The 26931-nt window shown below is 46.5% G+C and overlaps 1 protein-coding gene across 1 annotated transcript in view; it reads left to right on the forward strand.

Moving 5' to 3' along the window:
• LOC129823258 (potassium voltage-gated channel subfamily B member 2-like) overlaps positions 1 to 25500 on the forward strand; it is a 362380-nt gene extending 336880 nt beyond the window's left edge. Inside the window, exons 3-5 of the mRNA XM_055882176.1 lie at positions 12406 to 12616; positions 21694 to 21876; positions 22119 to 25500. Of these exons, the coding sequence (XP_055738151.1) occupies positions 12406 to 12616; positions 21694 to 21876; positions 22119 to 23794 (2070 nt within the window). The 3' untranslated portion in view covers positions 23795 to 25500. The remainder of the gene's footprint in view (positions 1 to 12405; positions 12617 to 21693; positions 21877 to 22118) is intronic.
• The last annotated feature ends 1431 nt before the right edge of the window (positions 25501 to 26931 follow it).

Here is a 26931-nt window from a genome sequence, read left to right on the forward strand (position 1 = left end):
CCTCTACGCAGACGACACTATTCTGTATACTTCTGGCCCTTCTTTTGACACTGTGTTAACAACCCTCCAGGCGAGCTTCAATGCCATACAACTCTCCTTCCGTGGCCTCCAACTGCTCTTAAATACAAGTAAAACCAAATGCATGCTCTTCAACCGATCGCTGCCTGCTCCTGCCCGCCTGTCCAACATCACTACTTTGGACGGCTCTGACTTAGAATATGTGGACAACTACAAATACCTAGGTGTCTGGTTAGACTGTAAACTCTCCTTCCAGACCCACATCAAACATCTCCAATCCAAAGTCAAATCTAGAATTGGCTTCCTATTCCGCAACAAAGCATCCTTTACTCATGCTGCCAAACATACCCTTGTAAAACTGACCATCCTACCAATCCTCGACTTCGGTGATGTCATTTACAAAATAGCCTCCAAAACCCTACTCAATAAATTGGATGCAGTCTATCACAGTGCCATCCGTTTTGTCACCAAAGCCCCATATACTACCCACCACTGCGACCTGTACACTCTCGTTGGCTGGCCCTCGCTTCATACTCGTCGCCAAACCCACTGGTTCCAGGTCATCTACAAGACCCTGCTAGGTAAAGTCCCCCCTTATCTCAGCTCGCTGGTCACCATAGCAGCACCTACCTGTAGCACGCGCTCCAGCAGGTATATCTCTCTAGTCACCCCCAAAACCAATTCTTCCTTTGGACGCCTCTCCTTCCAGTTCTCTGCTGCCAATGACTGGAACGAACTACAAAAATCTCTGAAACTGGAAACACCTATCTCCCTCACTAGCTTTAAGCACCAGCTGTCAGAGCAGCTCATAGATTACTGCACCTGTACATAACCCATCTACAATTTAGACCAAACAACTACCTCTTTACCTACTGTATTTATTTATTAATTTATTTTGCTCCTTTGCACCCCATTATTTCTGTCTCTACTTTGCACTTTCTTCCAATGCAAACCAACCATTCCAGTGTTTTTTTAGTTTTTATTTTACTTGCTGTGTTGTACTCACTTCGCCTCCATGGCCTTTTTATATTTTTATTTATTTATACATATATCTGTTTGCCTTCACCTCCCTTATCTCACCTCACTTGCTCACATTGTATATAGACTTATTTTTTTTTCACTGTATTATTGACTATATGTTTGTTTTTACTCCATGTGTAACTATGTGTTGTTGTATGTGTCGAACTGCTTTGCTTTATCTTGGCCAGGTCGCAATTGTAAATGAGAACGTGTTCTCAATTTGCCTACCTGGTTAAATAAAAAAATAAATAAAATAAAAAAACTTTTGAATTTCTTTGCCCATGGGAGACATTTCGCCCCCTAAGTCCCTTTTCCACAAAGCTTTATCTAAAATTGAATGAGTTTCCTGTAAACAATAGATATTATATTCATTCTCTTTTAGTCAGGTAAATACTGATCGTCTTTTCTTAGCTGCTAAGCCTTTACAATTATAACTGGCTAAACTTATTTCACCTCTTACCCTAATGAGACACACGTTTCAATTATATTTATGCAGCAAATCCAACGTATAACCCGAACGTCTAATGTGTTAGAGTCTCATCACGGACAATTTTAGCTAATTAGCAACTTTGCAACTACTTAGCATGTTGGCTAACCCTTCCCCTAACCCTAAACTGAACTTTTTAACCTAACTCCTAACCATATGTAACGGATGTGAAATGGCTAGCTAGTTAGCGGGTACGCGCTAGTAGCATTTCAATCAGTTACGTCACTTGCTCTGAGACTTTAAGTAGGGTTGCCCCTTGCTTTGCAAGGGCCGCGGCTTTTGTGGAGCGATGGGTAACGACCGTGCTTCGTGGGCGACCGTTGTCGATGTGTGCAGAGGGTCCCTGGTTCGCGCCCGTGTCGGGGCGAGGGGACGGTTTAAAGTTATACTGTTATATTGATGCTGTTGACCCGGATCACTGGTTGCTGCGGAAAAGGAGGAGGTTGAAAGGGGGGTGAGTGTAACGGATGTGAAATGGCTAGCTAGTTAGCGGGTACGCGCTAGTAGCATTTCAATCAGTTACGTCACTTGCTCTGAGACTTTAAGTAGGGTTGCCCCTTGCTTTGCAAGGGCCGTGGCTTTTGTGGAGCGATGGGTAACGCTGCTTCGTGGGTGACTGTTGTCGATGTGTGCAGAGGGTCCCTGGTTCGCGCCCGTGTCGGGGCGAGGGGACGGTTTAAAGTTATACTGTTACACATAACCTTAACCCCTAACTCTAACTCGTAGGGTAGCTAATGTTAGCATTAGCCATCTAGCTAACGTTAGCCAGAACAAATTGGAATTTGTAATATATCATATATTTTTGCAAGTTCATAACATATTGTAAGACTTGCAATTTCTAACATAGCATACAAAATGGATGATGGACATCCACACATTAATTTATATACCATATGAAACGTATCATATCATACTAAATGGAGTGTCTATGATTTACGTGTACTACTTTACGTCTACCCCTGAGTCCAGGTTGCTACAGAGACCTGAAAATAAACTTGTGAATACAAAACGATTAGAAAGAGTGAGGTGCCTGACTTTATCTCTCAGGGGCACTGGTCAACAGTAGTGCCCTATATAAAGAATAGGGTGCCATTTGGCATTTTAGAGTGAAGTGTGTACATTATGCAGGACGTGGCCTAAACACGACGACAGCGTTTGTCGACTCATCCACTAGTTCAGCTCCTTCGTAAATAAGCTAGTGAAACTGAGGGATGTTGGAGATATTACAAACATCCATCGACAAGTGTTTTGTCGTTCTTCACATGCAGTGACTCGCAAAGTATCTAAATGTCTCTCTCTCTCTCTCTGGAACTGAGCTGTGTCCGAGGACGCACACACAGCTATGTGAGAACACTGAAGACGCCTCACTGTAATTTCTGACATTATTACCTCACATCCTTCTATTCGCTCTTTTCTCCCCCAGTAGCGGCGTTAGAATCTGGACACATCGCTGAGTCGGAACCTTCCAGACCATAATGGCGCACCACGTGCAGCCACGGGGCTCTGCAGTTGCATTTTCTTGCGCTGGCGTGTTCATTCAACTGTTTCCACGTTGCAGTAATGAATGTAGTCCATAAATATCTCATGCCACCCTACGTTACACTCTCTATACTCTCCATAAAAATAACATTCACAAAACCAAACAAATATTGTCTGAATATAAGTTGAAGCTTGAAATAGACTGGGTCAGCACACAGGCCATAGTTCTCTATTTGAGAGGGTTACAGTCGCTATTTCACCAACACCAAGCTAGTCAATCAAGTTTATTTTATATAGCCCTTCGTACATCAGCTAATATCTCGAAGTGCTGTACAGAGACCCAGCCTAAAGCCCCAAACAGCTAGAATGCAGGTGTAGAAGCACGGTGGCTAGGAAAAACTCCCTAGAAAGGCCAAAACCTAGGAAGAAACCTAGAGAGGAACCAGGCTATGAGGGGTGGCCAGTCCTCTTCTGGCTGTGCCGGGTGGAGATTATAACAGAACTATGCCAAGATGTTCAAAAATGTTCATAAGTGACAAGCATGGTCAAATAATAATCATGAACAATTTTCAGTTGGCTTTTCATAGCCGATCATTAAGAGTTGAAAAACAACAGGTCTGGGACAGGTGGCGGTTCCATAACCGCAGGCAGAACAGCTGAAACCAGAACAGCAGCAAGGCCAGGCGGACTGGGGACAGCAAGGAGCCACCACGCCCGGCAGTCCCGACGTATGGTCCCAGGGCTCAGGTCCTCCGAGAGAAAGAAAGAGAGAAGGAGAAAATTAGAGAGAGACAAGATTTTCAAAATGTTCATAAATGACAAGCATGGTCAAATAATAATCAGGAATAAATCTCAGTTGGCTTTTCATAGCCGATCATTAAGAGTTGAAAACAGCAGGTCTGGGACAGGTAGGGGTTCCGTAACCGCAGGCAGAACAGTTGAAACTGGAATAGCAGCAAGGCCAGGCGGACTGGGGACAGCAAGGAGTCGTCATGCCCGGTAGTCCTGACGTATGGTCCTAGGGCTCAGGTTCTCAGAGAGAGAGAAAGAAAGAGAGAACGAGAGAATTAGAGAAAGCATACTTAAATTCACACAGGACACTGGATAAGACAGGAGAAGTACTCCAGGTATAACCAACTGACCCTAGCCCCCTGACACAAACTACTGCAGCATAAATACTGGAGGCTGAGACAGGAGGCTAGTGTAACCTAGAGACCAAGCTAGCGTAACCTAGAGACCAAGCTTGGGTAACCTAGAGACCAAGCTAGCGTAACCTAGAGACCAAGCTTGGGTAACCTAGAGACCAAGCTAGCGTAACCTAGAGACCAAGCTTGGGTAACCTAGAGACCAAGCTAGCGTAACCTAGAGACCAAGCTTGGGTAACCTAGAGACCAAGCTTGGGTAACCTAGAGACCAAGCTTGGGTAACCTAGAGACCAAGCTTGGGTAACCTAGAGACCAAGCTTGGGTAACCTAGAGACCAAGCTAGTGTAACCTAGAGACCAAGCTAGCGTAACCTAGAGACCAAGCTAGCGTAACCTAGAGACCTAGCTAGCGTAACCTAGAGACCAAGCTAGCGTAACCTAGAGACCAAGCTAGTGTAACCTAGAGACCAAGCTAGCATAACCTAGAGACCAAGCTAGCATAACCTAGAGACCAAGCTAGCGTAACCTAGAGACCAAGCCAGCGTAACCTAGAGACCAAGCTAGCGTAACCTAGAGACCAAGCCAGCGTAACCTAGAGACCAAGCTAGCGTAACCTAGAGACCAAGCCAGCGTAACCTAGAGACCAAGCTAGCGTAACCTAGAGACCAAGCCAGCGTAACCTAGAGACCAAGCTAGCGTAACCTAGAGACCAAGCCAGCGTAACCTAGAGACCAAGCTAGCGTAACCTAGAGACCAAGCTAGTGTAAGTCCAGGGATCTCTGTCTGCCTTGAACAAGCCTCTTTACAGTTCTTTAAGATTCAGAGGAGCATTTCATGGGACAGAACAATAGGCTGCAAACAACCTGAACTGTTGTTGGCTTCCATTGACATGCTGATTCAAAAACCAAGATGACCTTGTATGGCTCTACAAACACCAAGATGACCTTGTATGGCTCTACAAAAACCAAGATGACCTTCCATGGCTCTACAAACACCAAGATGACCTTGCATGGCTCTACAAACACCAAGATGACCTTGTATGGCTCTACAAACACCAAGATGACCTTGTATGGCTCTACAAAAACCAAGATGACCTTCCATGGCTCTACAAACACCAAGATGACCTTGCATGGCTCTACAAACACCAAGATGACCTTGTATGGCTCTACAAACACCAAGATGACCTTGTATGGCTCTACAAACACCAAGATGACCTTGTATGAGTCTACAAACACCAAGATTACCTTGTATGGCTCTACAAACACCAAGATGACCTTGCATGGCTCTACAAACACCAAGATGACCTTCCATGGCTCTACAAACACCAAGATTACCTTGTATGGCTCTACAAAAACCAAGATTACCTTGCATGGCTCTACAAAAACCAAGATTACCTTGCATGGCTCTACAAAAACCAAGATTACCTCGTATGGCTCTACAAGAGGACCTCTTCAAGCAAAGTGTTACATCTCTCAATGACTAAATATTCCTGCTGTAAATGTTATCCAGCAAAAGAGAGGCAGAGAGAGAGAAAGAGGAGGGAGGCAGAGAGAGAGAGAAAGAGGAGGGAGGCAGAGAGAGAGAGAAAGAGGAGGGAGGCAGAGAGAGAGAGAAAGAGGAGGGAGGCAGAGAGAGAGAGAGAAAGAGGAGGGAGAGAGAGATAAAGAGGAGGGAGGCAGAGAGAGAGAGAAAGAGGAGGCAGGCAGAGAGAGAAAGAAAGAGGAGGGATGCAGAGAGAGAGAGAAATAGGAGGGAGGCAGAGAGAGAGAGCGAGAGAGAGAGGATGGAGGCAGAGAGAGAGTGAAGGAGGAGGAGGGAGGCAGAGAGAGAGAGAGAGGGAAGGAGAGGCAGGCAGAGAGAGAACAAGAGGGGGAAGAATAGGAGTCAGAGAGAGGAAGAGTAGGAGACAGAGAAAGATGAGGAGGGAGGCAGAGAGAGAAATATGAGGGAGGCAGAGAGAGAAAGAAGGCAGGCAGATAGAGAGAGAAAGAGGAGGGATGCAGAGAGAGAAAGAGGAGGGAGGCAGATAGAGAAAGAGGAGGCAGGCAGAGAGAGAGAGAGATAGAGAAAGAGGAGGGATGCAGATAGAGAGAGAGAAAGAGGAGGGATGCAGAGAGAGAAAGAGGGAGGCAGATAGAGAAAGAGGAGGGATGCAGATAGAGAGAGAGGGAGGCAGATAGAGAAAGAGGAGGCAGGCAGGTAGAGAGAGAGAAAGAGAAAGAGGAGGGATGCAGAGAGAGCGAGAGATTATCTTTTCCTTTGGATTGAGATATGTGTTAGATAGAGGAAGAGCTTCTCTTTTCCTTTGGATTGAGATATATGTTAGATAGAGGAAGAGCTTCTCTTTTCTGTCATGCTTTCAGACCCCTTGACAAATGTATTCTAAAATTAATTAAATTGCTTTTTTCCCTCATCAATCGACACACAATACTCCATAATGACAATGCCAAAACAGTTTTTTTTTTCAAATGAAATAAGCCATTTACATAAGTATTCAGACCCTTTACTCAGTACTTTGTTGAAGCACCTTTGGCAGCGATTACAGCCTTGAGTCTTCTTGGGTATGACGCTACAAGCTTGGCACACCTGCATTTGGGGAGTTTCACCCATTCGTCTCTGCAGATCCTCTCAAGCTCTGTCAGGTTGGATGGGGAGCGTTGCTGCACAGCTATTTTTAGGTCTCTCCAGAGATGTTTGATCGGTTAAAAATTTCGGGCTCTGGCTGGGCCACTCAAGGACATTCAGAGACTTGTCCCGAAGCCACACCTGTATTCTCTTGGCTGTCTGCTTCGGGTCGTTGTCCTGTTGGAAAGTAAACCCTTGCCCCAGTCTGATGTCCTGAGCACTCTGGGGCAGATCTTCATCAAGGATCTCTCTGTACTTTGCTCCTTTCATCTTTCCCTTGATCCTGACTAGTTTCCCAGTTCCTGCCGCTGAAAAACATCCCCACAGCATGATGCTGCCACCACCATGCTTCACCGTAGGGATGGTGCCAGCTTTCCTACAGAAGTGACGCTTGGCACTCAGGCCAAAGAATTCAATCTTGGTTTCATCAGACCAGAGAATCTTGTTTCTCATGGTCTGAGTCTTTAGGTGCTTTTCGGGCAAACTTCAAGTGGGCTGTTGTGCATTTTACTGAATAGTGGCTTCAGTCTGGCCACTCTACCATAAAGGCCGGATTGGTGGAGTGCTGCAGAGATGGTTATCCTTCTGGAAGGTACTCCCATCTCCACAGAGGAACTCTGGAGCTCTATCAGAGTGACCATCGGGTTCTTTGTCACCTCTCTGACCAAGGCACTTCTCCTCCGATTGTTCAGTTTGGCCAGGCGGCCAGCTCTAGGAAGAGTCTTGGTGGTTCCAAACTTCTTCCATTTAAGAATGATGGAGGCCACTGTGTTCTTGGGGGCCTTCAATGCTGCAGAAATTTTTGGTAGCCTTCCCCAGATCTGTGCCTCAACACAATCATGTCCCGGAGCTCCACGGACAATTCCTTCGACCTCATGGTTTGGTGTTTGCTCTGACATGCACATCTCAAGGATGATCAATGGAAACAGGATGCACTTGAGCTCAATTTCAAGTCTCAAAGCGAAGTGTCTGAATACTTTTTTCGGGTTTTTTTTATGCTAAAAATGTCAAAAAGCCTGTTTTCACTTTGTCATTATGGGGTATTGTGTGTAGATTGATGAGGGAAAACAATTATTTAATCAGTTTTAGAAGAAGGCTGTTACGTAACAAAAAGTCAAGGGGTCTGAATACTTTCTGAATTTTTATTTAGAGATTTGATAGGAGTATGTTCCATAGCTATTGTTTGACATCTGTTATGTGTCGCAAATTGAAAAGATGTGACATCTTTTTCATTAGGTGACCTTGTCTTGGCAAGAACATTAATATTACGTTGAAGAGGAGATACTCCTGACATGGCTGAACTAGTACTGAGCTAGTACTGAGCTAGTACTGAGCTAGTACTGAGCTAGTACTAGCGAGATAGTACTGAACTAGTACTGAACTAGTACTGAGCTAGTACTGAGCTAGTACTGAGCTAGTACTGAGTACTAAACAAAAGGCGTCAGCATGCTTCAGTTCAGCCATGTCAGGAACCGAACGAGCGTGATCGCATACTCCCTTAAAAGCGGCAATAGTACCTTTTTTTTTCTTTCCATTTTGAGATGTCGTCACTTCTTCAATATATGTCGTCTCGTAGTTGTTGGTGATCAGGCCTGCCACTGCTGTATCGACGGCAAACTTAATGATGGTGTTGGAGTCGTGCCTGTCCTGTGCAGTCATGAGTGGACAGGGAGTACAGGAGGTGGGCTGAGCACGCACCCCTGGGGAGCTCCAGTGTTGAGGAATAGTGTGGCGGATGTGTTGTTACCTACCCTTACCACCTGGGGGCGCCATGTCAGGAAGTCTAGAATCCGGTTGCAGAGGAAGGTATTTAGTCCCAGTGTCCTTAGCTTGGTGATGAGCTTTGAGGGCACTATGGTGTTGAACGCTGAACTGTAGTCACTTAATAGCATTCTCACATACAGTGGGGAGAACAAGTATTTGATACACTGACGATTTTGCAGGTTTTCCTACTTACATAGCATGTAGAGGTCTGTAATTTTTATCATAGGTACACTTCAACTGTGAGAGACGGAATCTAAAACAAAAATCCAGAAAATCTCATTGTATGATTTTTAAGTAATTAATTTGCATTTTATTGCATGATATTGCATGCTGCTGTTTCTCCTTCGTAACCTTTTACTGATGAGGTAGGTTACCAAAGTACCCAATTTTCATACTTGAGTAAAAGTAAAGATATCTTAATAAAAAATGACTTAAGTAAAAGTGAAAGTCACCCAGTAAAATACAACTTGAGTAGAAGTCTAAAAGTATTTGGTTTTAAATATCAAAACTAAAAGTATGAATAATTTAAAATTCCTTATATTATATTAAAACGGCCCAATTTTATTTTATTTTTATTTTTTACGGATAGCCACACTCCAACACTCAGACATCATTTAAAAACATTTCTGTTTACTGAGTCCACCAGATCCGATGCAGAAGGGATGACCAGGGATGTTCTCTTGATAAGTGTTTCGAATTGGACAATTTTTCTGTCCTGCTAAGCATTCAAAATGTATTGAGTACTATTCGGTATCAGGGAAAATATATGGAGTAAAAAAGTGTGGTGATTTGATTTGATTTGAAATAAACTTTGATTTGATTTGAAGCACAAGTTGTCAAAAAAATGTAAAAAGTAACATATGTTTTTACTTAAGTACTTTACACCACTGAGCCTGACCCTAGTGTTCAGTGGCACAGGGAAAGGGAAAGGGGGATACCTAGTCAGTTGTACAACAGAATGCCTTCAACTGAAATGTGTCTTCTTGCATTTAACCCAACCCCTCTGAATCAGAGGGTGCCTTAATCAACCCTTCACAGCTATGTGTTAGCAACCAGGTTGCCAGAGAACAGAGTCAGCTGACCTGATCAGCCAATTTCGATGAGACTCTCTTGTTCAGATATCGGTAAGTGGACTGGAGGCAGGGCCATGAAAGGAATAACGAATCCAGTAGCTTGTGTCATCCGTTTCGGGGAAAGTACCTGCGTAATTGTGCACCCAACTCACTCAGTGTCACGAATCCCGCTTCCTGAGTCTGGGGTTGCCTGTGTGTCTGTCCTGGAGTGTGTTTCAGGTGTCCTGGAACGCACCCTGTCTGGTTGCCGGGCGAATTAGCTCATTGGGAGATTGATGTTCACCCGCACCTGTTTTCCAATCAGTAATCTGCACACCTGTCCTGATCATCATCTCTACCCTTCATAAGCTCTGACCTGACTTCCATTCCCTGCCGGATCGTTAGCCATGAACAGTATGTTGTGCCTGAGTACCAGACTCCAGTTGGATAGTATTTGTTTTGTTGTTTTCATTTACGTATTGCTTGCCTTGAACTTACCTCCGTTTGTTTTGCCTTCAGTTACTCACCTGGATCATTCACTCCATTCCCGCCTGGTTGACAGAGGATTCTACTACTACATTGGATTCACCTATTTCTTCTCATCTATTCACCACCGCTGCCCGCTACGCCATCTGGATAGATCTATTTTTTCACATTTCATTGTAAATAAATACTCACCTTCTTCCTACGCTCCTTGTCCTGGTCTGCTTCTGGGTTCGATCTTGAAAGATCGTGACACTCAGTTACTTCGCTATATCACATTTGACGTTGTCCGTAAGCTTGAGTTCATTTGCACACAAAAAATCATATGATGGAAAGACCTGTTTGTTGTCCTTGTTAACGCAGACAAAGAAGAGCTCTAACTTCTTAATCATCGCTGTAATTCTGTCCCGCACATTGAATGTAGTTGCAGAGAGTCTCTGTAGTCCTAGATTCAGATTATTCAAGCGAGAAAAAAACATCACCCAGATAGAGGAACTCGTCATCATGCCAGCGGTCAAACAAGTGAAAATGATGGTCAGTAAAGAAAACTTTAAGCTCGTCGCTCAATTTTTTAAAAAACATGCCAATACTTTGCCCCTTGATAACCAGAGCACTGCTGTATGTTGTAAAAGCCTTACATGATCGCTGCCCATATCATTGCATAGTGCAGAAAATACACGAGAGTTCAGGGGCCTTGCTGTAATAAAGTTAACCATTTTCACTGCATTGTTCAAAACGTCTTTCAAGCTGTCAGGCATTCCTTTGGCAGCAAGAGCCTCTCGGTGGATGCTGCAGTTCTACCCAAGTGGCGTCGGGAGCAACTGCTTGCATGCGCGTCAGCACTCCGTTATGTCTCCCTGTCGTGGCTTTTGCGCCATCAGTACAGATATTAACATGAGCAGCAGCTACGTTTGGCTACATACGGACCGTTAGTGGAATTCCTGCGAGAGAGTAATGGGTTAATGTGATTGGATGTTAATTATTTGACTAGGCTACCTGTATTTGACATTGTGTTGTCATTTTTGCTGAACACTAGATGCTGAACACTAGATTATTTTATTTTTTGTCAGTGAAATGAGGCTACCCAGGCGAGGAAAAAAAACTCACCCAAATGTATAGGCCTCTTGGAAAATATAAAAAAATGTTTTAATGTGAATCACATTTGTATTTGGCGTACCTCCGACGGCATACCCCAGTTTGGGAATACCTGCTCTATGTCAACGGTGTCAAGATGGAATTTGTTTTCATGGTCTTGGCAACTGGACCTTTTTGTTTCACTGAGATTCACTGTCAGGGCCCAGGTCTGTCAGGGCCCAGGTCTGACAGAATCTGTGCAGAAGATCTAGGTGCCTCTGTAGGCCCTCCTTGGTTGGTGACAGAAGCACCAGACATTTGACTTCAGATTCTAGTAGGGTGAGGCCGGGTGCTGCAGACTGTTCTAGTGCCCTCGCCAATTTGTTTATATATATGTTGAAGAGGGTGGGGCTTAAGCTGCATCCCTGTCTCACCCCACGGCCCCGTGTAAAGAAATGTGTGTTTTTTGCACATTTTTTAATACGTGGTCTGTCATACTGTAATTCAGTAAAAAGGCAATTTGACATTTGCTCAGTACATTGTTTTCACTGATGAAATGTACGAGTCTGCTGTTAATGATAATGCAGAGGATTTTCCCAATTGACGCATATCCCACGCTAGTTATTGGAGTCAAATTTGTCTCCACTTTTGTGTATTGGGGTGATCAGTCCTTGGTTCCAAATATTGGGGAAGATGCCAGAGCTGAGGATGATGTTATAGAGTTGTAGTATAGCCAATTGGAATTTGTTGTCTGTATATTTTATAATTTCATTGAGGATACCATCAACAACACAGGCCTTTTTGGGTTGGAGGGTTTGTATTGAATGTCTCTCTCCCCCTGCCCTCCCTCCCTTCCTCTCTCTCTCGCTCTCTCTCGCTCTCCCTCCCTCTCTCTCTCCTCTCTCCCTTCCTGCCCTCCCTCTCCCTCGCTCTCCCTTCCTCTCTCTCTCCTCCCACTCTCTTTCTCTCGCCCTCCCTGCCCTCCCTCTCTCTCTCTCCCTGCCCTCCCTCTCTCTCTCTCCCCATGCCCTCCCTCTCTCCCCCTCCCTCTCTCTCCCCTTCCCCCCCTCTCTCTGTCGCTCTCTCTCCCCTTCCCCCCCTCTCTCTGTCCCTCTCTCTCCCCTTCCCCCCCTCTCTCTGTCCCTCTCTCTCCCCTTCCCCCCCTCTCTCTGTCCCTCTCTCTCCCCTTCCCCCCCTCTCTCTGTCCCTCTCTCTCCCCTTCCCCCCTCTCTCTGTCCCTCTCTCTCCCCTTCCTCCAGATCCTGGCCATCCTATCTATCCTGTTCATCATTCTCTCCACTATCGCCTTGTCCCTCAACACTCTACCAGAGCTCCAGGTGCTAGATGAGTTCGGCCAGGCCAACGACAACCCCCAGCTGGCCCATGTAGAAGCCATCTGCATCGCCTGGTTTACCATGGAGTACCTCCTCCGCTTCCTCTCCTCACCCAACAAATGGAAGTTCTTCAAAGGTAGATATATACACTAGCCTGGTTCCAGATCTATTTGGGCTTGTCAACTCATTATCATGTTTGATAGTACAAAACTGATCTGCGACCAGTTCATATAGGCCAGACGAGGCCAGACCTGCCTTTCAACTAAACTCTGATCCACTGCAGGGTGGATGATGATGATTTGATTTCATTGATCATATATTTGGTTTTATTTAACCCATTTCATTAATCATATATTATGTTTGCGTTTTAGTGAAAGGCCTAATTTAGTTGCAATTCAGCTGGTTGATGTCAGTTCATTATTGTAAAAGAGAATGTTCTCAATTATATTTCCTGCTAAAATAAAAGGCACAATAAATAAATGTTGCTGACACTTGTACAACGTCTTGTTAAAAAACATTTAAGAAAAACTATTGCTTCTTTCTCTCTCCCTCTGTCTCTCTCTCTCACTCTCTCACTCTCTCTCTCCCTCTCTCCCTCTCTCCCTCCCTCTCTCCATCTTTCTCTCTCTCCCTCTGTCTCTCTCTCTCTCTCCCTCTGTCTCTCTCTCTCTCTCTCACTCTCTCTCTCCCTCTCTCCATCTTTCTTTCTCTCTCTCCCTCCTTATTTATCTCTCCCCCTCTCTCTCCGTCTTTATCTCTCTCTCCTCTCTCTCTCTCTCTCTTTCTCTCTCTCTCTCTTTCTTTATCTCTCCCCCTCTCTCTCCGTCTTCATCTCTCCTCTCTCTCTCTTTCTCTCTCCACCTCCCTCCCTCTCTCCATCTTTCTCTCTCTCTCTTTCTTTCTCTCTCCCCTCTCTCTCCATCTTTCTCTCCCTCTCCTCTCTCTCTCCACCTCCCTCTCTCCATCTTTCTCTCTCTCTCTTTCAGTGCATGCTGGGAGTTTTTGGGAGTTTGAGTGTTTGGTGTCCTAACTTATTCTCCTTGGTCTCCTTGGTCTTTTCTTTCAATTTTTATTTTCTATGGTGGAGGGTTAATGCACTGTTATTTTAGTGGTACCCACTGTTTGTTTGTTTTTTCAAATTTAGGGTGTGAAGAGGACAGAGTTTTAGTTTCCTGGTGTTTGGAAGGTGTAGTGTGCGCGATGGCTTCTCAGCCTAGGAGACGGTGTCGTTACGGCATGAATTCAGGTGTGAGAATGGAGTTAAGGTGGAGGAGGTTCTGCTCGCGGTCGGTGAACAGGTAGGAGCTGAATTCATACATAACGCTTCCAGAATGAACAAAGCTGTGGTTGTGTTCATGAAAAGAGCTAAGTTGGTGGGTAGGCTCATTGCTAGTGGAATATTTGTAAGGGGTGTGTTGGTGCCAATTTCTCCTCTTTCAACTCATTCGACCAGGGTGGTAGTTGCAAATTTGCCTCTGTTTATTACGGATGATCAAATCAGGAAAGAGCTGAGTGGTTTTGGTAAGTCTGCTAGAGGTTTTCGTGTCGGCAGGTTTTCAGGCTGATGGCGTTAAACATGTTTTATTCGTTCCGGAGGCAAGTGTTCATGTTTCTGAATAATAATGAACAACAGTTAAATGAGCATTTTAAAATGAGGCCTGGGGAGGGGCTCTACGCAGGGTTTGCCAGCACAGATAGTCTAAGGTGTTTTGAGTGTGGGGATTTGGGGCGTAAGAGATTTGCGTGCCCACATAAAGGCCGTAGACAAGGTGAGGGTCCAAGCGCCAGTGGGGGAAATTGAGGTCAACGTGCAGGGGGCCATGAGACGCAGGCTGAGACTCGGCCAAGTCATGTTATAGATGGTGGTGTAGATAAGAATTGGTCTAGTCATGTTATAGATGGTGGTGTAGATGTGGCTGGGTCTAGTCAGGTTATAGATGGTAGTGTAGATGAGGCTGGGTCTAGTCAGGTTATAGATGGTGGTGTAGATGTGGCTGGGTCTAGTCATGTTATAGATGGTGTTGTAGATGAGGCTGGGTCTAGTCAGGTTATAGATGTTGTTGTAGATGATACTGGGTCTAGTCAGGTTATAGATGGTGTTGTAGATGAGGCTGGGTCTAGTCATGTTATAGATGGTGGTGTAGAAGAGGCTGGGTCTAGTCAGGTTATAGATGGTGGTGTAGATGAGGCTGGGTCTAGTCATGCTATAGATGGTGGTGTAGATGAGGCTGGGTCTAGTCAGGTTATAGATGGTGGTGTAGATGAGGCTGGGTCTAGTCAGGTTATAGATGGTGTTGTAGATGAGGCTGGGTCTAGTCAGGTTATAGATGGTGGTATACATGAGGCTGGGTCTAGTCAGGTTTTAGATGGTGATGTAGATGAGGCTGGGTCTAGTCAGGTTATAGATGGTGGTATAGATGAGGCTGGGTCTAGTCAGGTTATAGATGGTGGTGTATATGAGGCTGGGTCTAGTCAGGCTATAGATGGTGGTGTAGATGATACTGGGTCTAGTCAGGCTATAGATGGTGGATGAGGAGAGTACAGTGGGGAAGGGTAAGAGACCAGGGGAGGAGGAGGAGGGTGTCAAGCGGAGGAGGAAAAAGGGGGAGAAGAAAGGAGTAGGGAGGGGAGAGGCTGGGGTGGTAAAAGGCACCAAGGAACCTTTGCCTGGTGCTGGGTGGGAGGCCCTGACCAGACAGGAAGGGAAGGTGGTCAAGATGGGAGATGGAGATGAGGAGGAGGAAAGTCAGTTTGAGGAAGAGGATGATGAGGAGTCCTCCTCAATGGGTCCGGAGCTGCCAGCCAGTCAAGCAGAGGGGTCAACGTACACGGTGAGGGAACTGACAAGGTTCCTGAATGAGACCAAGGGGGAAAAGGTTCATCTTGAGGCTTTTTTTCTGATCCGAGAGAAAGTTTGTAAGATCAGTACAACATGCTATGAAAAATGAGGGGCATGGTGTCCTCTCACCAAGGAAACGGTTTAGGTTGAGGAAGTGGGTCACAACAGAGCGTAAGGGTCTATCTTCAGACATTGTTTAAGATGTATAGTTTTCTTCTGGCACTGGGGCTTTTTGGGGCTTTGCTATTGGTCTCTTTCTTTGCTGGCTTTTCTCCCACTTCTTATGGAGACTCTTCGGGTAGGATCGCTCAATATAAATGGCGCCAGAGATGCGGGAAAGAGGAGTGTGTTGGGTGAATATGTAAAACAAAAAAAAGTACAGGTGTTGTTTCTGCAGGAGACTCATAGTGACGCATAGTGACGCATAGTGATGCATAGGGATGCATAGTGACGCATAGTGATGCATAGTGACGCATAGTGACGCATAGTGATGCATAGTGATGCATAGTGATGCATAGTGATGCATAGTGATGCATAGAGATGCATAGTGATGCATAGTGATGCATAGTGATGTGGTGAATGAAGTCGATTGGGGGCTCTGGTGGAAAGGGGCAAGTGTGTTGAGCCATGGAACAAATGTTAGTGCAGGGTTGGCAGTCCTTTTTGTACCGGGTCTGTCTGCAAAAATGTGCTCCTCAAAGGAGGTGTGTAGGGGTTAGGCTGCTTGTAGTAAAAGCAGAAATTAACAACATGGGTTTTGTCCTTATAACTGTGTATGCGCAACACCGGGAGAGAGAGGGGCATTCTATTTGGATGTCTTAGACAGGAACTCTCACAGGTAGCGCCTGAGGAGACGCTGGTGGTCGGCGGGGACTGGAACTGTACAACGGATTTTACGAAAGACAGAAATGGGGAAGAGCCTCATTCAGGGTCAGTGGGAGTGTTAGGGGACATCATTAATCAGTTCGACCTAATGGATGTTTGGAGAACTAGACATCCTGACACAAGACGGTATACATGGGTGAAGGTCTTTGGGGCTAGGGTGAGTGCAGCCCGACTTGGTCGGTTTTACATGTCCAGGAATCGGAGCAATAGGCTGTTGGGCGCTACCATTCTCCTGGTGGGGTAAATCTCCGAGATCAATTGGTACACTCTGATTTAACCCCCCAAGATATTCCTGAACAACGTCTATTTGCGCCCCTATTGGATGGTAATTATAAGTGTAATGGCTGTGCCCAATGCAATGGCACTTATAAATGCAGATCCTTCAAACATCCACAAACAGGGACATCGATCCCAATCAAAGGTGTTATTACGTGCTCCACTAAGGCAGTTATTTATCTCATAACTTGTCCTCGTGGTAAAAATTATGTGGGTAAAACAAAGCGTGAATTAAAAGTACGTATCTCAGAGCATCGTAGCACCATTAGGTGCAAAAACTTGACCTACCCAGTTGCGGCCCACTTTATGGAGGCAGGCCACTCGATTTCATCTTTGCGTTATATTGGCATCGAACATGTCACCCTCCCTAGGAGAGGGGGTGACCTTGATAATTTATTGTTAAGACGAGAGGCTGCTTGGATATTTAACTTAAAGACCCTTGCTCCCTTCGGTCTTAATGTGGACTTTGATCTGAAGCCATTCTTGTGATTGTTGTGATTGTTGTGACTTTGCCATTGTGGTTGTTTGTAGGCTTGTGTGGTCTTTAGTGTGTCTATGATCGTATGCTATCCATTTGTATTAATTGTATGTTGCTCATTCTATGCCGTTTTAATATGAGTAATTAACCAATGATATTAGGCCACTCCTGGCCATGATTACAGACACCTGTGTGTCTTGACACTATATATAAACGAGTCATCCCGCAGTGTCTGTGATTGTACCCTGATGAAGACAGCTTGCCTGTCGAAACGTTGGTAATTAAATATTTTTGCATCTGAGCTCCTAGAGTGTGCGGCTCTCCTTTATCTTCTAGGGGACATCATTAATCAGTTCGACCTAGTGGATGTTTGGAGAACTAGACATCCTGACACAAGACGGTATACATGGGTGAAGGTCTTTGGGGCTAGGGTGAGTGCAGCCCGACTTGGTCGGTTTTACATGTCCAGGAATCGGAGCAATAGGCTGTTGGGCGCTACCATTCTCCTGGTGGGGTTTTCGGATCACCACATAACCATGGCTCGGCTGTCCATTTCACCAGGGCCCCGGCAGGCATCCTATTGGATGTTTAATGTGAAGCTCTTACATGATGCAACTTCTGAGTCAATGGTGGGATGTGGGGAAAGTCCAAATTCGGCTTTTCTGTCAACAGTATACAGCTCTCTCATCCTAGGAGAGTATTTGGGGAACTAGAGCGTAGTATTAGTGAGATGGAGGTAGAGATGGTGGGGAAAGGCAAAGTAGGCCTCCAGGCTAATTTAGTTTAATTTTCGTAGGGGCCTGGGCAGTTTTTTCCAGGTTAAAGCAAAGGGAGCACTTGTAAGAGCCAGGTTCTCCATGCTCAAGGAGATGGATGCTCCCAGCTCCTTCTTCTTTGTTTTGGAAAGACCGAGCCGTGAAGCCAAGGGTATGTATTGCCTTTGGCTGTCTGAAGGGCGGGTGACCTCTGTGGTGGAGGAGATGCGGGAGCGAACTGTGGAGTTTTATGCTGAGTTGCATAGGGAAGAAATGTGTGATCCTATGTGTGCTCAGGACTTGTTAGAATTTAACCCGCCGAGCCTGGGGGAGTTTGAGGTGGTGGGAGGTAAAGCTCTCTACAACATCTGCATTAAGGTAAGGAACATTAGGAGCCTAACAGAAGTGAAGGCACATCAGTGCCAGGGGGTATGTGGGGCAGAGAGTATGGTGGGATTTAGATGGAGGGGGCTCTACAACTCCCAGTACCAAAGAGGTCAGGTGACCTCCAGTGGAGGGTTCTACATGGAGCCCTGGCCACTAACAGCTGGTTGGCACGGGTCGACCCGGGACAGCTGGTTGGCACGGGTCGACCCGGGACAGCTGGTTGAGGGGTGGTTTTTACTGTTGGGATGTCTGTGTGAGAGGTTGGGGGTGGTTTTTACTGTTGGAACGTCTGTGTGAGAGGTTGGGGGAGGTTTTTACTGTTGGGATGTCTGTGTGAGAGGTTGGGGGGGGGGGGGGGTTACTGTTGGGATGTCTGTGTGAGAGTTGGGGGGAGGGTTTTACTGTTGGAATGTCTGTGTGAGAGGTTGGGGGAGGGTTTTACTGTTGGGATGTCTGTGTGAGAGGTTGGGGAGGTTTTACTGTTGTAATGTCTGTGTGAGAAGTTGGGGGAGGGTTTTACTGTTGGAATGTCTGTGTGAGAGGTTGGGGGGGGTTTACTGTTGGGATGTCTGTGTGAGAGGTTGGGGGGGGTTTACTGTTGGGATGTCTGTGTGAGAGGTTGGGGGGGGTACTGTTGGGATGTCTGTGTGAGAGGTTGGGGGTGGGTTTTACTGTTGGAATGTCTGTGTGAGAGGTTGGGGGGGGGGGGTTACTGTTGGAATGTCTGTGTGAGAGGTTGGGGGAGGGTTTTACTGTTGTAATGTCTGTGTGAGAGGTTGGGGGTGGGTTTTACTGTTGTAATGTCTGTATGAGAGGTTGGGGGGTGGTTTTTACTGTTGGAATGTCTGTGTGAGAGGTTGGGGGTGGTTTTACTGTTGTAATGTCTGTGTGAGATGTTGGGGGAGGGTTTTACTGTTGGGATGTCTGTGTGAGAGGTTGGGGGTGGGTTTTACTGCTGGGATGTCTGTGTGAGACGTTGGTGGTGGGTTTTACTGTTGGAATGTCTGTGTGAGAGGTTGGGGGAGGTTTTTACTGTTGGAATGTCAGTGTGAGAGGTTGGGGGTGGGTTTTACTGTTGGGATGTCTGTGTGAGAGGTTGGGGGTGGGTTTTACTGTTGGAATGTCTGTGTGAGAGGTTGGGGGGGGGGGTTACTGTTGGGATGTCTGTGTGAGATGTTGGGGGTGGTTTTTACTGTTGGGATGTCTGTGTGAGAGGTTGGGGAGGTTTTACTGTTGTAATGTCTGTGTGAGAGGTTGGGGGTGGGTTTTACTGTTGGGATGTCTGTGTGAGATGTTGGGGAGGTTTTACTGTTGTAATGTCTGTGTGAGAGGTTGGGGAGGTTTTACTGTTGTAATGTCTGTGTGAGAGGTTGGGGGTGGGTGAGAGGTTGGGGGTGGTTTTTACTGTTGGGATGTCTGTGTGAGAGGTTGGGGGTGGGTTTTACTGTTGGAACATCTGTGTGAGAGGTTGGGGGAGGGTTTTACTGTTGTAATGTCTGTGTGAGAGGTTGGGGGTGGGTTTTACTGTTGTAATGTCTGTGTGAGAGGTTGGGGGTGGGTTTTACTGTTGGGATGTCTGTGTGAGAGGTTGGGGGAGGGTTTTACTGTTGGAATGTCTGTGTGAGAGATGGGGGAGGTTGGGGGAGGTTTTTACTGCTGGGATGTCTGTGTGAGAGGTTGGGGGGGGGGTTACTGTTGGAATGTCTGTGTGAGAGGTTGGGGGGGGGGGTTACTGTTGGGATGTCTGTGTGAGATGTTGGGGATGGGTTTTACTGTTGTAATGTCTGTGTGAGAGGTTGGGGAGGTTTTACTGTTGTAATGTCTGTGTGAGAGGTTGGGGGGGGTTACTGTTGGGATGTCTGTGTGAGAGGTTGGGGGTGGGTTTTACTGTTGGGATGTCTGTGTGAGAGGTTGGGGGTGGGGGGGGGGGGTTACTGTTGTAATGTCTGTGTGAGAGGTTGGGGGGGGTTTACTGTTGGGATGTCTGTGTGAGAGGTTGGGGGGGGGGTTTACTGTTGGAATGTCTGTGTGAGAGGTTGGGGGGGGGGTTTACTGTTGGAATGTCTGTGTGAGATGTTGGGGGAGGGGGGTTTACTGTTGGAATGTCTGTGTGAGAGGTTGGGGGGGGGGGTTTACTGTTGGAATGTCTGTGTGAGAGGTTGGGGGAGGGTTTTACTGTTGGGATGTCTGTGTGAGAGGTTGGGGGTGGGTTTTACTGTTGGAATGTCTGTGTGAGAGGTTGTGGGTGGGTTTTACTGTTGGAATGTCTGTGTGAGAGGGTGGGGGTGGGTTTTACTGTTGTAATGTCTGTGTGAGAGGTTGGGGGAGGGTTTTACTGTTGGGATGTCTGTGTGAGAGGTTGGGTGGGGTTTTACTGTTGGAATGTCTGTGTGAGAGGTTGGGGGTGGGTTTTACTGTTGTAATGTCTGTGTGAGAGGTTGGGGGAGGGTTTTACTGTTGTAATGTCTGTGTGAGAGGTTGGGGGTGGTTTTACTGTTGTAATGTCTGTGTGAGAGGTTGGGGGGGGGGGTTACTGCTGGGATGTCTGTGTGAGAGGTTGGGGGGGGGGGGTTTTACTGTTGGAATGTCTGTGTGAGAGGTTGGGGAGGTTTTTACTGCTGGGATGTTTATAATGGGGTACAGGTGTTCTAATAAGGAGAAAGACAACTGTATGTTGTTGACTTTTCTGTTAGCTCAGTTGGCTAACAAGGAGGAACAGGGTCAAAGGTGGGGGGATAACAGACCCTTTACTATTGGTTAATGGGATGCTCTCTGCGTGCCTTAGGGGGGAACTTGAGTTCTATTAAATTATAAAAAGTGCGGAGATGTTTCAGGAGATATGGTGTGTTGGGGGGGCTGTCTGTATAGCTGGGGAAGATGTTTCAGGAGATGTGGTGTGATGGGGGGGCTGTCTGTATAGCTGGGGAAGATGTTTCAGGAGATATGGTGTGTTGGGGGGCTGTCTGTATAGCTGGGGAAGATGTTTCAGGAGATATGGTGTGTTGGGGGGGCTGTCTGTATAGCTGGGGAAGATGTTTCAGAAGATATGGTGTGTTGGGGGGGTCTGTCTGTATAGCTGGGGAAGATGTTTCAGGAGATATGGTGTGTTGGGGGGGGCTGTCTGTATAGCTGGGGAAGATGTTTCAGGAGATATGGTGTGTTGGGGGGCTGTCTGCATAGCTGGGGAAGATGTTTCAGGAGATATGGTGTGTTGGGGGGCTGTCTGTATAGCTGGGGAAGATGTTTCAGGAGATATGGTGTGTTGGGGGGCTGTCTGTATAGCCGGGGAAGATGTTTCAGGAGACATGGTGTGATGGGGGGGCTGTCTGTACGACTGGGGGAGATGTGTTGGATATACGGTTGTAGAAGTGGTGAGATTTTGGTAATTGTGATGTGTGGTGTTGTTTAGTATTGTGTGGTAGAGGGCAAGGTGAGTATGGTACATGTAGGCAGTACTGCAGTACAAATATATTTTTGGGTGTTTTGTTTTAAGGGAGGGTGGTGAGGTTTTAATGAAATGAGAATGTTTCATTAAAGAAAGACAAAAAGTAAAAAGTTGCTCTCCCTCTCTTTCTGTCCCTCTGTCTTAAAAGGTCCCCTGAACGTCATTGACCTGCTGGCCATCCTCCCTTATTACGTCACCATCTTCCTGACGGAATCCAACAAGAGCGTTCTACAGTTCCAGAACGTCCGGCGTGTGGTGCAGATATTCCGGATCATGAGAATATTGAGGATTCTGAAGCTGGCCAGGCATTCCACAGGGCTGCAGTCTCTAGGTCTGTGTGCATGTTGTTAATCCCGGTGTATCTTAATCCTGGTCCTTGGGGGACCCAAAGTGGTGCACGTTTCTGTTTTTTCCCCTAGCACTACGCAGCTGAGTTGATTCGTGGCATCAGGTGTGTAGTGCAAGGGGGAAAAAAATGTAAGTTTAGGTCCACAGACCCAGGATGAAGAAACACTGGCATTTGCCTCATTGAGGACATTCAAGTTTTTTCTAATGTAATGTAATGTAATCTAGGCTTCACCCTGAGGCGGAGTTACAACGAGCTGGGCCTGCTCATCCTCTTCCTGGCCATGGGCATTATGATCTTCTCCAGCCTCGTCTTCTTCGCCGAGAAGGACGAAGACGCCACCAAGTTTACCAGCATCCCCGCCTCCTTCTGGTGGGCCACCATCACTATGACTACGGTGGGTTACGGTGACATCTACCCTCAGACTCTGCTGGGTAAGATAGTCGGGGGGCTCTGCTGTATCGCCGGGGTGTTGGTCATCGCTCTGCCCATCCCCATTATCGTCAACAATTTCTCTGAGTTCTACAAGGAGCAGAAGAGACAGGAGAAGGCTATAAAGAGGCGGGAGGCTCTGGAGAGGGCCAAGAGGAACGGTAGTATCGTCTCCATGAACCTGAAGGACGCGTTCGCCCGGAGTATGGAGCTGATGGATGTAGTCGTGGAGAAAGGAGGAGAGGACAACCACCCGTCTCCCAGCTGGGCCGGCACGCCCAGACACACCGCCTCCGACATCAGCCTGAGGTCGTTGGATAAGAAATACCCCGAGTCCGTCCTCCTGGGGTCCACCCACCGCATCACCATCACCACCAGTGGTAGCCCCGAGCTGAGGCCCCTCAGTAGCTTTCAGTATAGAGGCCGTATCCCAGAATTCAGAGGCAGTACCTCTCAGCTTCTTAACGCTCAGAACCTGGAGATCATGTTCAACCAGCTGACCAAGTCTCAGTCCTTTACCAACCTCAACACTTCCTGCTCTGTGAGCACTATGAGCACCTCCGCCACCACGGCAACCTCGGTATCTTCGCGGCAACAGCACCCAGGGTCCCCGCCCTCCCCGGCCCGGCCACAACAGGAAGTGGAGCAGGAGAGGCAGGAAGTCCCACCCTCTTCCTGGACAGAGCCCCTACTGAAGGAAAGCGAAGCAGTACGCAGCCTGTCGAGCATGGACAGCTTCGCCAGCTGCAGGGCTGAGTTCGGGGAGGGCTCTGGATACGGAAGAAAGTTCCCTCCATCTCTAGACCTCCTCCCAGAATCGAGGGTCAACGATGCCCAAAGCCTCCAGGACGCTGCCTCCCTCAAAGACAGCATGTATGAGTTTGTCCCCTACAACCAAGATGGCGGCACACAGTTCCCGAGAGACGACGTAGAGAACATCCGTAGCACCCTGAGAGACGGCATCAACCCTGTCGTCAAGGGGACCAAAGAGCTAAAGGTCAACTTCATCAAGGGCCCACCCAACGAGCCCCCCCCGACACCACCCAGCACCGCCTCTCCCCATGACATCAGCTTCAGCTTCCTGGAGAATGAATCGCCAGAGAGGGAGACCTCGCTGCGCCTCCCCAGCACAAAGGCCGTCACCCTGGGCACAGAAGACGAGACCAGCCCCCTGTCCCTCGAGAGGCTGGTGGTGGACACCCCGCCAGGGGATGAGGACTCCCCGGACCAGGGTCTCGGGGGTCAAGGTTCGTCCAACGAGGAGAAGAATCAGATGGAAGCGGCGGGAACGGCAGGGGGGACACCGCCTGGGAACTGCACCCAGGATGTGGTGGTGGTGGTGGGAGGAAGGGCAGGTGGGGAGGGCAAAGGTCGACAGCAACCCAAGTCAGAGAACCACATGTTTACACCAGAGATTCACCTGATGCCCGGGGACGCCAGTATGTCCCCGACCTACGAAACCAGCATGTAACCCACTGGAACTACGTTTAATTAACCTAACCTTGACCTGCTGAAAAAGACGAAGAAGAATGAGGAGATATTGGAGAGGTGAGATGAGAGGAAAAAGGGAACACAGATAGCGAAATAGTGGAAGAGATATTTGCATGGCATGACAAGTCCCTTTTCTACGTATGTTGTGTATTGCTGAAACAGACACTGCAGCGGTTTACTGCTGAAACAGACACTGCAGTACTTATGCAGAATTAGGAGGAAAGACGGGGAGGAGAAACGTGTGGGGCTCAAAACTAGAAACTCATACGGACAGAGATCATTTATCCAAGTATGAGGACATTTTTGATCCTGATGTATATTTCAACCGTGTTCCTTTTTATTCTAGCAACAAAATGCACGGAGGGATTTATCTTTAAAAAGCATGCATTTAAAAAGAAAAAATACATATTAAGAACTTGGATGAAAGCGTTCCACTGTACAGAATATGACAACAAAGTCAATGCACAGAAGAAGAGACAGAAGATATCCATGTTTTGCCAAAAGGTACAAATATTTCCAATGTGAGGAGAATGGAGGTAAATACATTGACAGACCTCAGACAGAGTGTGTATCCCAAATGGCACCCTTTACCTTCAACTGTATAGTGCACAACTCTTTCCCTATATAGAGTAGTGCACTACATAGGGCATAGGATACCATTTGGGATGTCGCCAGAGTGTTGCGACCTATGACAAACATATCACAACCTTACGTGGAAATGCAATGTGCAATAACCACGGCAACTATGTCATGTTTTTTGGAGTTAATGATGAGATTTATGTATGAACTTTAATGTCATTAACCTTATTATTAAAAGACCTTAGGTTAAATGACCAGAATATTATTATTTTAAATTATTATTTTTGTTAGAAAGAAGAGGATGGTAAAAAACAAAACGTTTCTTCCTCTCGAGTACACACAACTATAAGTTGCCTAAATCTGTAGTTAGTGAGGACAACTGGCAAATGCTTCAGCTACTAGCCTAAACATAATAAATCAACATATTTATATCAGCAAGCAACATAGGTTTATAGAAAGAATAAAAATCATGAGGGTGGTTGAAATACAACACTGTACCTTTTCCACTTCTATGATTCCATCCAAAATATCACACTAATAATAATATGTACTTCTGAATGTAACTTTTACGGATTTAAAATTCTCTAAAATACAGTAAAGTAGGCCTACAGTTAAGTTAGTTAAGATAATCCTAGAGGCTTTCTATCAGGGTAGTGGGGAGGTTCCAACTTAATAACAAGTTATTTATCAACCTGATAGATATGTTAGTCTTTGATTCTTGCATATGCTACCGTAAGCTCTTCCTTTAGACAATGTGAACAATGGTACATCCCATAACACCTTGTTTCACTATGTAGGGCACTACTTTTGACCAGAGTCCCATGGTTACAAATAATACTATAGTCATGGGTTCTGGTCAAAAAGGAGTGCGCTATGTAAGGAATAGGGTTTCATGATGGAAACAACCAATGATAGAACATCACAGAGAAAAACGTATAGAATATTTTAGCTTTTATCTATCAATCTATCAGTGCATCCAAACTGCTCAATGACGTTACCAGTAAATGTGTTCTTTTATTTTCCCTCATGGGTGGTGGGTCTGTAGTACCATCATACCTGGTGGGTCTGTAGTACCATCATACCTGGTTGGTCTGTAGTACCATCATACCTGGTGGGTCTGTAGTACCATCATACCTGGTTGGTCTGTAGTACCATCATACCTGGTTGGTCTGTAGTACCATCATACCTGGTGGGTCTGTAGTACCATCATACCTGGTGGGTCTGTAGTACCATCATACCTGGTGGGTCTGTAGTACCATCATACCTGGTTGGTCTGTAGTACCATCATACCTGGTGGGTCTGTAGTACCATCATACCTGGTGGGTCTGTAGTACCATCATACCTGGTGGGTCTGTAGTACCATCATACCTGGTGGGTCTGTAGTAACATCATACCTGGTTGGTCTGTAGTACCATCATACCTGGTGGGTCTGTAGTACCATCATACCTGGTTGGTCTGTAGTACCATCATACCTGGTGGGTCTGTAGTACCATCATACCTGGTTGGTCTGTAGTACCATCATACCTGGTGGGTCTGTAGTAACATCATACCTGGTGGGTCTGTAGTAACATCATACCTGGTTGGTCTGTAGTACCATCATACCTGGTGGGTCTGTAGTACCATCATCATATCTGGTTGGTCTGTAGTACCATCATACCTGGTTGGTCTGTAGTACCATCATACCTGGTGGGTCTGTAGTACCATCATACCTGGTGGGTCTGTAGTACCATCATACCTGGTTGGTCTGTAGTACCATCATACCTGGTTGGTCTGTAGTACCATCATACCTGGTTGGTCTGTAGTACCATCATACCTGGTGGGTCTGTAGTACCATCATCATATCTGGTTGGTCTGTAGTAACATCATACCTGGTTGGTCTGTAGTACCATCATACCTGGTTGGTCTGTAGTACCATCATACCTGGTTAGTCTGTAGTACCATCATCATACCTGGTTGGTCTGTAGTACCATCATACCTGGTTGGTCTGTAGTAACATCATACCTGGTGGGTCTGTAGTACCATCATACCTGGTGGGTCTGTAGTACCATCATACCTGGTTGGTCTGTAGTACCATCATACCTGGTTGGTCTGTAGTACCATCATACCTGGTTGGTCTGTAGTACCATCATACCTGGTTGGTCTGTAGTACCATCATACCTGGTCGGTCTGTAGTATCATCATACCTGGTTGGTCTGTAGTACCATCATACCTGGTGGGTCTGTAGTACCATCATAACTGGTGGGTCTGTAGTACCATCATACCTGGTGGGTCTGTAGTACCATCATCATATCTGGTTGGTCTGTAGTAACATCATACCTGGTTGGTCTGTAGTACCATCATACCTGGTTGGTCTGTAGTACCATCATACCTGGTTAGTCTGTAGTACCATCATCATACCTGGTTGGTCTGTAGTACCATCATACCTGGTTGGTCTGTAGTAACATCATACCTGGTTGGTCTGTAGTACCATCATCATACCTGGTTGGTCTGTAGTACCATCATACCTGGTTGGTCTGTAGTACCATCATACCTGGTTGG

Source organism: Salvelinus fontinalis, chromosome 25 (genome assembly GCF_029448725.1).
Source record: "Salvelinus fontinalis isolate EN_2023a chromosome 25, ASM2944872v1, whole genome shotgun sequence".
Lineage (NCBI taxonomy): Eukaryota > Metazoa > Chordata > Actinopteri > Salmoniformes > Salmonidae > Salvelinus > Salvelinus fontinalis.